Raw genomic sequence first — 11,242 nt, 5'->3', positions numbered from 1 at the left:
GTTATTATCAGGAAGGCATTGGTAGCAATTCATTCTCATCCTCCCCTACAACCTGTCAGAGTTTAACCATCCCTAATATTTAAATAAATTCTGACCCATAATGTCAAAGTTGAAATATGTAGGAACAGAAGTATAATGGGATCACGTATAAGGTAATCCAAGGAGCTAGGTTTGAGATTTATTTAATATATAGTTTCCTAATTTAGTGTGTTGAATAAAGTGAAAGTTTATCTTACTTGTGTCTGTTATTTTATTTACTTTTGTTCAGGGAAAATGTTACACAGTTATTTGAATGCTTTTGTGAAGTAGTTAAACCGCAGTTAGGTACTGATGCCTGGATCATTCAAAAATTTCCAGAAATTTACAAGAATGAGGAAATATTGAAGTCTGTTCCCAAGTTTGCATACCCTTGTGAATTTGACAAGTATGTTAGATGTATACGATTATATTTCATATTTTCATCACAAACAATTATTTTGTTTGAGTTTTGGTAGTTTAAAAAACAGGTTTTTCTTTTTAGTTCTGTGATTCAGCATTTTTCTTTTGTGCTTACAAATGTGGATTCAAAATGGACCTTTGGTTTCTGTAGGCATGATCCTGACTCATCAACTGCCCTAGTATTGTTAAGCTTTTTGCCTTGGCATGAGTCATTTTATAAGTGAGTAGCCCTTCATTGATACATCTCACATAATCTATTAAACTATTTGATGCTTTAAAAAGTTCACATTAATTGTGTTATTGAAATTTGAGTTTATATTAATGTTGATTCACTTACTTATCATTTTTAGTTTAACCTGTCAACACAATAAATTAGCTTTAACTGTTTATTACAGATTGCTTAACTGTATATCGGATTTGATTCATAACTCAGAGTCAGATCTATTATGGACATTCTTGAACAAAGTTTATACATCAAAAGTTCCAGATCCAAATGGTACTCTGAAAGTCCCATTAAGTAATAATTCAAATTCAGTGAGTATTAGCATCAACATTAGTGTTCTGCTAAGATTTTTTTATTTTCTTATCCTTATTTATGAGTTTTATTGTTGTATTATTAATGAGGTTAATAGAAAAGGAAAAACAATTTTTTAATGATAGTTTTGTATTGAAATTATGTGGTTTATATAACACATGAGCAATTAGCTTGGAAAAAAGAAAATTTAATAAATTATGACAATTCAATGATTAATGTTGTCTCCTTGAAAATAGCGTAAGGGCCGAAACGTTGAAGGTTTTTTTAAAATAAAAAGTTAAGAGTACAAGTGGATCATTGGAGTTAGTGTTAATAATAATATAAACCACTCTCAAACAATAATATATTAAATCAGTTATTTAAAAGTTTATACTTCAAAAGTTCCAGGTCCAAATGGTACTCTGTAAGTCTCATTTAATAATAATTCAAATTCAGTGAGTATTAGCATCAACATTAATGTTCTGTTAAGAATTTTTTTAAATTTTCTTATCCTTATTTATGAAGTACAATGTAATCATATATGAAATATAGTTTTCATAATGAAGGAAATTAATAAAAGGTTTATCAATGCTAGACAGATGCAATAAAATTAACTATGTTTATGAAATCCTGAATTGAAATGTAATGTAAATAAGAATATTTTTTTATTATTGATGTCATCCGACTTGTTTACCTTATTTTATTGTAAAAATGTGTCATGTTAGCTGTAAAAAAATAGTTTTAAATTAACTTATTATTAATGGAGTTATTTTATATAGTTTTCCTTTTAACTTGAATTTTTGCTTATCACAAGCTCATTTTTCAAAAATTAAATGTAACACTGCATTATGGTTTTGTTGTCTATAAAGGTACACCGTACCTCACAAGAGCTCTGTATGGATGATGAGAGGTTCAAGATCACATTTTTTCTTCACCTCCTTGGACATTTCTGACAGAGAGGAGGGGAGATTACACCCATCTGTTTTCCCTTGGTTCCCTTTAAAAAAAAAATTCATTCATCTGATGATTTGCTAGTCTTATCAAGAATTTATTACAATCTGATGTAAGGAACAGTTATTTCCCCACTACACAGAGGCATTCTGTTGAGGTTGTGACAACTGAACATGTTGAGGCGAGAGTCCCAAAGTGCCCTGTTGGAACACTTTAGAGTCGATTCCCAGCTGCGTCAGTCAATATTTATTTATCAGCTGTCCCAAGAAATGAATCTTGACCCTCTCAAGATGGTGTCGTTGCAGTCAAAGAAAGAACTTAAACAGTAATTAAACTATTTAATATGGGCCAATGTTTCGCCTCATGTTGCATGGCTTTATGAGGACTTAAAATTTACAAACAATTAAAATTAAGATTTACTGTAAAAACAGTTTGACAATTAACGAAAATGGAAATAATAACAAATATAAAATTTATAAAAAAGAAATATAAAAATTAATAAACTATAAAAGACAGAAAAATGAGGGAGATAAGAATAGAAGTCAAGAAAAAAGGAAAAGAATGAACAAAATAGCACACCCACCTTACTGAATAAAAGTAGATATAAGAATAGGCTGAAAGCGGTATGAGAAGACTAGTGAGATGGAGGAGTGGAGGGAAAGTGGCAGTTAGCAGATACATTACATTTGAAAGCAAAAATATATAAAATAATGCTAAAGTCAAGATAATATTGGGAAATATTAACTATAGGCAGATATCAAATGATAATATACATAATAAGGGAGAGAAATTATATAATAATATATGCATATAATTCTATATGTTATATTAATGATAAAAATACCAAATAGTATTAAAATAAAAAGAATGGATACAATAAATATGATATAAGAAACAAATATATATATATATATATATATATATATATAGTGAATTGAATTAGAGTTTCAAAGGTATGTAAATTTATATTTTAAAAACATTAATTATAAAGTAAGATAAAAGATGTGGAGGTAACAGATGAATATTAAATACAGACAAAATATATAAATAAAAATATCAAAGATAAAAGATGGATAGTAAATATTAAATCTAGAGTAATAAATGAAGGTATAAGGGAAAAATATGAGGTATTTTATTTATCTCATGATTTCCCCTTTTACTGTATCTCTTAAAATATGAGAATAATATATTTCTTAGAATAAACTTTGTCCGTTCTGAGAATAACAGAATTATGGAGTCAAGTAGGTCATTGAGGTCAATAACCTTAACTAAACTGATTTTATTTATTGATTATCTTTTAACTTGATCATTTAATTTATCAATTTTTGTTGTTGGCTTATTAAGTTTTATTAACTTTTCATTTGTTTCTTCAATTCAAACAGTATTATTTCAATTGAATTTCTAGTTTGGCAATTATTATTATTCATAATTATTATGCTTATTGCTTTATCCGAAAAAAAGTACTGGGGTTTGTGATTATTGTCGACTTGAAACTTAAGAATTATGTTTAGTTTGATATTCAATATTAAGCTCATATCATTATCTTAATTTTTATGAATAAGTTAGTTTACACTGTTATTTACATTTATTAATTGGGAGAAATGAAGGTTGTTGAGACAAAAATTTACCTGTCCTATGTTAGGTAATTTATTTCTCAGGAAGGTCTAGAGATGTTGAGAGTTAGTCTGTATACTTTCGAACACACTTTGCTACTTTAAGCATTCCATATACAATGTGATCTTGGCCCATACACCGTCCTTGCAGAGAAATTTTGAAGTATGAAAATCTACATTAGTTTATTTAATATAACTTCATGTATTAATACTGACTTCATGTTTTTTAAACTTTATTTTATTAGTTACTACAAGTAAAAAGTTAATTTTTTATGTCTCACCATCTGGTTCTTTGTTGTTAGGTATTTATATGTCAAGCTCCAGCTCAGTTCCAGTTACCGAAGATACCTGAGAATGTATGTATCCAGTATTATTTTAATAAGATACAATTATTCAGTAAAATATTATAATCTAACTCTCATGCTTATTAAAATAATCATTAGGAAGAACCGATCCTAACCATTTAGTCTTTTGATTCAAATTTTAAACATTTTATAGTTTTTACCCAGCCTAAACTAATTTGGTGAGTGACTTGATTGGTTAATTGAGATTACTTTATTCCTGACTAAAATATATCTATGCCGAAGTTTGAACTTGTATTATCTTAATGGAATGAGTATTTTATCATAGTTACAATTCACTTGTTTGAAGAGATGGGTCCTCTATCTGTAGATTAATTACAAGAAAGTTCCAAGAGCAAGTTATGCCAAGAATATATTCTAACAAAGTAGTCTACTTGCATAAGGATCGTTTCATGTACTAATTCTCAATCTCAATACTATTCTGCCTATTCCTGACAAATGTCACATTGTTTTAATTTTAAAAATATATGTCCTTCAAGAGATAAATTATATGTTGATCAAATTACCAATTCTTGGATTTGGGAAATTGGTCCACTAATTTATCTCTGGTTCACACTATGTTATCTCTTTGATTGACCCTGTTACAGCAATAATTTTGAAAGCACTATCTAATTTTTAATTTAATGCTTCTAGTTTAAATCATCTTACTAATTTTTTATTTATCACTTGTAACATGAGAAATAAATGTATTTTAAAGCTCTTCATATTTGTTTTTCTCCTAGTTGATTGGTTATCTGTTTCTTAAAATCCATTTAGCAGATCAAAAAGTTGAATTATTATTGTAATTTTTTCCATTTGTTTTGAGGTTCTTTTTCCTTTATTAAAATTACTTATCCATTTATCTCTTCATTTTTGTTTATATAATTTGTGTTGGATATGAATATTCAATCTTAATATGATTATTGGAGAAGTTTGTCGGGGGGCGCGGTCAGCAAAGAACAACATAAATAAACAAAACCATATTTATTTATTTTATGCCGACGTTTCGACCTGAGTTTCAGGTCTTCATCAGGGGTTGTGGCGTAGAAGGTAGGCTTGCAACTGGACAAACACAGTTGCAAGCCTACCTTCTACGCCACATATGAAGCATACCTTCTACGCCCCTGATGAAGACCTGAAATTCAGGTCGAAACGTCGGCATAAAATAAATAAATATGGTTTTGTGTATTTATGTTGTCCTTTGCTGACCGCACCCCCCGACAAACTTCTCCAATCATTAATCTACGGTCAACTATCTACCTCATTAATATGATTATCTTATTTAGAAACCAAATAATGGGTTTACGATTTAGTCTTTCCAAAATTATAGTGCTACCAATAGGTAGTTTCTCTACATGCCTGTATCACTCCATTATGATTTTAGATAAAATTTACTGGATGTATTTTTATGTAAATAAAAGTTTAAATATCATTAAATAAAGAAAAAATTCTAGTCTTTCCAAAATAACAAATATTTAATTTAATAATATTATAAAAATTCAAATTCTTTTCTCAGAAACCAGGCATATTTTTCAAAAACTTTGCTCTGAATCAAATGATTCCATTAAAAAAGTATTTCTTTCCTTAAATAAAACTAAAACAATTTGTTTTGGTCTGAGTGTTAAGTGTAATATTTCTTCTTTTACTCAAGCTGGAATTTTATTGCTCCATCATCAATTTTCGTAAATTGTTTCCGACATCCTTCTGATAAAAAGGGAAGTCCCACTTAATAATAATAATAATTTATTAATTTGTTTATGGGGCAACCCCCGTTCAAATAGAATATTGTGGCTTGTGTCCAACTCCAGGAAGTCCCACTTGTTTGCTATTTAAATGAAAAACTTTTTATTTATCAATTTTAAATAACTTGTTCATAAACACACTTGGACTGAATTTTAATCTACATTTCCTCTGTGCTTCATTATCTATTTATCTAAATCTAAGCATCTTTTTGTTTTGATTTTGTTATCTAAAAAAAATGTCACTGAGACTTTTAACTTTGAAGTGACCAATTACCAGACTTTGTGACAGCAAAGAAAGATTTTGTTGATTTAATTTGTTTAATTTCTAATATTTATGAATTTTATTGTGTATATCATATAATACATTGTTGTTAAAGTGTTTTTTGTTTACTTATGTTTTTTAATCAGTTCTATTTTTCTTTTCTTTTTTTTTAGAGGAATTTGACTGAGTATTATAGTGCTGTCGACTGTGATAATATGATTAGGGTATTTGCCTCAATGTTATTTGAAAGACGAATTGTATTCACATCAAAGAAGCTTTATCGACTGAGTGCGTGTGTTCAAGCTGCAAATGCCATTATTTATCCTATGAATTGGCAACATATATTTATTCCTGTTCTTCCTGCTCATCTCGTTGACTACCTATTGGCTCCTATGCCCTACTTAATTGGAGTTCCTAATTCTCTTCTCGATGTAAGTTACATTTATTATCATGGATTTTTTAATCTTTTAGTCTTTAATTTGTGTCCAGCCTTCTGCAATTTTATAAATTTTGTACTGTTTACATTAATTGACTTGTGCACACTGTTTTGTTTATATTTCTAGCCAATGTGATAATCAGCAAATTAGTGATGATTGCTTTTATTTTTCGCTTCCTGCATTAAATAAATTTAAAAAAAAACATTATTAAATGTTTAATAATTATTCTGAAGTTCCCTAGTTCAGTTAACTACTTTTCATTAATGATTTGGTAAAGGAAGTTCTATTTATTCAACTTGGAGTTACGAATTCAACACATCTCTAAAAAGTTATTTCTGTTTAATTTTAAGTATAAAAATACAAAAAGGTTGTTTTATTTTCACCAAATAACCAAAGAAAATTGGTCTAATGAGTACCAGTGACAACTATTTAACAAATTAAATGTCAAATAAACAATATATTTCAAATTATACAATATATTTATATTTATTATAAAAAAAAGTTCTTTTTTACAGGTTTGGTTATTGTTAAAGTTTCATCATGGTTATATTGTTAACTTGCAAGAGGCAATAGGGGTGTCACTGACCTAAAAAACATGATCCCTGGTCTTCTGAACACAATAAATTAAGATTGTTATACAAAGTCTCTCAACAAGCCAGATCAATGTACTGTGAGGAGTATCTCTGGGTTGGCCCTTGTTGCCTCCGCTGTTAATCCATCGATCATTTATATATTGCGAGATCTGTGATTTAGATTTCTCAAAACAATTTGGTTGCAACCTAAGAAGTGACCAAGAATATGTGAACAAGGGTTTGGATAAATAATTAAGAGTGTCCAGAGGATGCTTGCAGAGTTAGGTCATACGATATTATATGTTAATTCCATATTGCACCCCTTATAAAGTAGTGGAAGTTATTGATATTAATATCCACAGGAGTATTCTAGGCCGTCAGGCTCCCGGCTAACACCTCTACGGGGATGTGCGGGGAATTTGGACTCAAGTCCTGTCTTTGGATGTTTCCTTTGTAGCATATTTCCATTGCCCAACTGGTTGTCTAATGTGTCAATCAACACTGATTAGAGCTACCAAATTGTGAGAGCTCTATGGAAATTGTTTAAAGTGCTTCAAAATGCTTTTAAAGAAAAGGTTAATTACAGGTGGCAAGATATTAGTGTTCATAATTTCAAAGAGGCAGTTACATTTCAAAGCCACCAGATACATATGTAAAAAGCATCTACTGTTGGGGTTAGATTAGGCCAATGCCTTGAAACTCAATATTACTGATGTACCCCTGCATTAGGGACGTAAAGGCTGTGCGGGTTGGGGTGTAGGTCCCTGAGCTCTCGGTTCGGAATGTTGTGGGTTCGATTCCCACCTTGGTTAGTACGTAGTGGCAACTCTGGTAGCCACCAGGGGTTGGCAAAAGGCACCACGAGGCCTACTTGGCGAACTTGTTCCCCTTGTTGTTATGAGGGTTTGTTTGATAGGTTGATGGAGAAATCGGCCTGTAGTGATTCTTGTACTAAAACAGTAACATTGTGAAACAGGTTGTTTGTTCCCAGCTTATTTTTATCATTTATTATATTTTTATTGTGAATTGTATCAATTATAAATGTTCTTTATTGTCCAATGAAATTACTGTTTCTTAAGTTTATATTGTTGCTGTGATTCTTAAATGGATCTTTGAAACAAATTTGATAAGGATTTTCTAATTTTTGATGTTATTTTTCACCAAAAAAATTTTTATTTTATTTTATTATTTTCAGAAAGTTAGAAGAGCTGATGTTGGAGATGTTGTTATTTTGGATGCTGATAATAATACTGTTGAGTCTCCTTTTGATGACCTTGCAGCTCTTCCTCAGGATGTTGTTAGTATATTTGAATATCATTTCTTAATTGTTTGGTTATGGGTTTTGTATTGAAGTTCAGAGAAGAAGGGAGTGGCTCGAAATCAAACTTTTATATGGCACAACTACTTTAAAATAACATTTTTAGACAATGATATTGGTCATGAATGTAAAATGTGTTGCTATTGTTCAAGAATGAGTTGAATTAATTTTTTTTTTATAAATATGTGGTACCGAGTTCTCAGGCGCTGATACCAGCATCGAGCGAGAGTATAGCTTTATGCATCCCTGGATTTCGAAACCATATCTACCCAAATTGATTCTTTGGCTGAATATTAGATATTTTAATGATACTTGTGCTTGCACATATTATTTAAACTTGAATTAATGAGTTACTGGGCAAAGGACACTAAAATGGATAACTTTTATAATTTTGATGGGTCTAGTGCCAGTGTCGGTCAGGGTTACAACTCATTAATGCTCTCTGCAATTTCTCGTTAGTTTTAGTGTTAGTACGTCAAAATATTTAACAATTATTTACAATCGATTAAAAAAGGGACCAATATTAATGTCACTAAATTACTATAATCTCAAACAGGAAATATTTAGGCATAAAGAAATACTAAAAAGTAAAAACATTTCCATTAATTACGATAAAACATTAGAGGAAAGGGAAGAAGAGAGAAAAATATATTCATATCTTCTAAATTTACCCAATATTGATGAAAATGTTTCCTATAGGAAGGCTTTTTTAAAATAAGAGGCTCATATTATCGAATAAAAGAAGTAGAAAATATTCTTAAACAACAGAAATCAGAAACTCTAAAACTTAGTTCAAATGCACAACAAGAGGGTGAACAACCAAAATCATCCGATGAAGAGTAGGTTAATAAAAAAAGGAAAACTGAAGAAAGACTGGCTCAATTCAGATTTCATTCTAGGAGTCTTTCAACTGTTTCAAATGATCAGATATCTACCCGACAACTTATCAGTCACTCTTGCAGTGTCATTCAGTCTCAAAACCAGATCAAGGTCTCCAATAAGGTTAAAATTTCTCAATAAATAGAGTATAGACTGATTTTTTGCAATATAAATAGATTTAAACATTTATTTTAATTTACCAGTAATGAATCCAAAGTTATTAGAAGGAACTCATTGTTATGTTTTGTAGAGACATGGTTAACAGAAGATAATTTTGTACTCCCACCATGGTTACACAATTATACCTCGTATAATAGTAATGGAATAAAACTAAATCAAACTGGCCGTGCTAGTGGAGGTCTGTTAACCTTAACCCATAACTCAGTTATATCCTCAGTCTTATTTAAAAGTCGTTATTTGATATTCAACAGCATGACAATAGAAAATGTCCTAATAGTTTTCGGGAACATCTACTTTTCTCCTTCATGTGATATTGATAATTGTCTTGAAGAATTGAGTGAATTAATATATAAGTCATTTTATCAATTATCTTACCGTCCACTTAGTTTGAAATGGGGACTACAATGAACACGTAGGTAATTTAAACTCTTTAGACAATGAAATACTTGTCAACTGAAATAATTTCTCCTCAAGAATAAGCAACCACACTCAAATCAACAAGTGAGGGAAACTCTTGGTGGAAACTATGGAATCATTAGGTCTCATATTATGTAATGGATGTTCACCTTCAAACAAACCAGGAAAATATACATTTGTATCAAACTTAGGGCGAAGTCCAATATGGTAATAAACCTAGTGTGGATAAATGACAAAATCCGTGAAATTTTCTATGATATGGAGGTAACACTTATGTCTGATTCTCTTGACCACTTGGCCTGTATAACCTCGTTACAAATACCTTCATCACAAAAACTTGATCTTCTAGAATATAATAATTCTTGAAATATCGTAGCTTGCACTATCAACAGACACATCAAATGGGATGAAAATAAAACCAACAAATTTAAACCACATTTATGTTGCTCTGATAAAATATACTATTATTCTCAAGATGCAAACTCATTATATACCAATTTTATTCAAAGTATGCATGAAAGTATGTCTGAAACTGGACTAATGATCACTTATAAATCATCAGACAATCCAAAATTTCTATCTAAACAACCATGGTTTGATGGAGATTGTAGAAATTCCAAAAGAGTTTTAAAAAAAACATATAGATCAATGGTTAATGGTCCACTCTTCATTTGAATTGTTCAATGAATTTATCGAAGTAAGGAAATCTCACAATTTGCTAATACACCTCAAGAAAGTAGAATTTAGACTTTGCATGCTAAAAAAACTACAAGAGGTCAGAAATTGCAAGCAATTTCGGGCAACAATAAAATCATTACAACCATATAAAAGCAATAAAAACGAGATAGAGTTGATGGATTGGAGCAGGTTCTATAAAGCACAGTATGGTTATAAATATATCCAAGATATTCAATTTTTCTTGGTGACTTATCCGCTTTTAGATAGTGACATTTCCCTAGAAGAACTACAACAGTGTGTGTCTCTCCAAAAATGAAAAATCACCAGGACTTGATCATTTTATTTATGAGACATTTAAAAACTGTACACCTAAGTGGGAACATTTTCTTCTAAATTTATTAAACCTTATAATGAACCACAAAAAACCACCTCTTGGTCAGAATCAAAACTTTATTTGTCATTTAAAAAAGGTGACAGAAAAGATACAGATAATTACTGTAGGATATCCTTAATATAAATACTATGGAAAAATTATTTACTAATGTCCTTGCAAGAAGACTTATGTTATGGGCTGACTCTGAAAATATTATCCCTGAAGATCAGGCAGGATTTAGAAACAAGAGAGGCTGCCTTGATCATATTTTTAACCTTAATGCACTGATAACGAATAAATTTCAACAGAAAAGGAAATTATCTTATATGGGATGTTGTTTATTAATCTGAAGAAGACCTTTGATTCCATTAACCACAACCTGCTGTGGGAAAAGCTTTTTGCACTTGGGCTTAGTGGTAAAATAATTAGAATCATGAAGAGCTTGTATGACAATGCTATCTCCCAAATTTCAATAAATGGGTAATTGCGCGAAGAAATTGACGTAGCTCTTGGGTTCCTACAAGGTG

At 30.2% G+C, this 11,242-nt stretch overlaps 1 protein-coding gene across 2 annotated transcripts in view; it reads left to right on the top strand.

Moving 5' to 3' along the window:
• Nucleotides 1-7: 7 nt before the first annotated feature.
• Nucleotides 8-11,242, top strand: part of LOC106690553 (DENN domain-containing protein 1B) — a 28,602-nt gene continuing 17,367 nt past the window's right edge. The window contains exons 1-7 of one of the 2 annotated variants that reach the window (XM_014436009.3): nucleotides 8-152; nucleotides 269-424; nucleotides 521-658; nucleotides 834-972; nucleotides 3,819-3,872; nucleotides 6,035-6,292; nucleotides 8,066-8,167. In XM_014436009.3, the coding sequence (XP_014291495.1) occupies nucleotides 136-152; nucleotides 269-424; nucleotides 521-658; nucleotides 834-972; nucleotides 3,819-3,872; nucleotides 6,035-6,292; nucleotides 8,066-8,167 (864 nt within the window). In that variant the 5' untranslated portion in view covers nucleotides 8-135. The remainder of the gene's footprint in view (nucleotides 153-268; nucleotides 425-520; nucleotides 659-833; nucleotides 973-3,818; nucleotides 3,873-6,034; nucleotides 6,293-8,065; nucleotides 8,168-11,242) is intronic. The other variant, XM_014436008.2, reaches the window with a different exon arrangement.

This window comes from Halyomorpha halys, unplaced genomic scaffold, assembly GCF_000696795.3.
Source record: "Halyomorpha halys isolate HHAL.00 unplaced genomic scaffold, Hhal_1.1 Scaffold1757.1, whole genome shotgun sequence".
Classification (NCBI taxonomy): Eukaryota; Metazoa; Arthropoda; class Insecta; order Hemiptera; family Pentatomidae; genus Halyomorpha; species Halyomorpha halys.
This window is presented reverse-complemented; position numbering and strand designations above follow the sequence as displayed.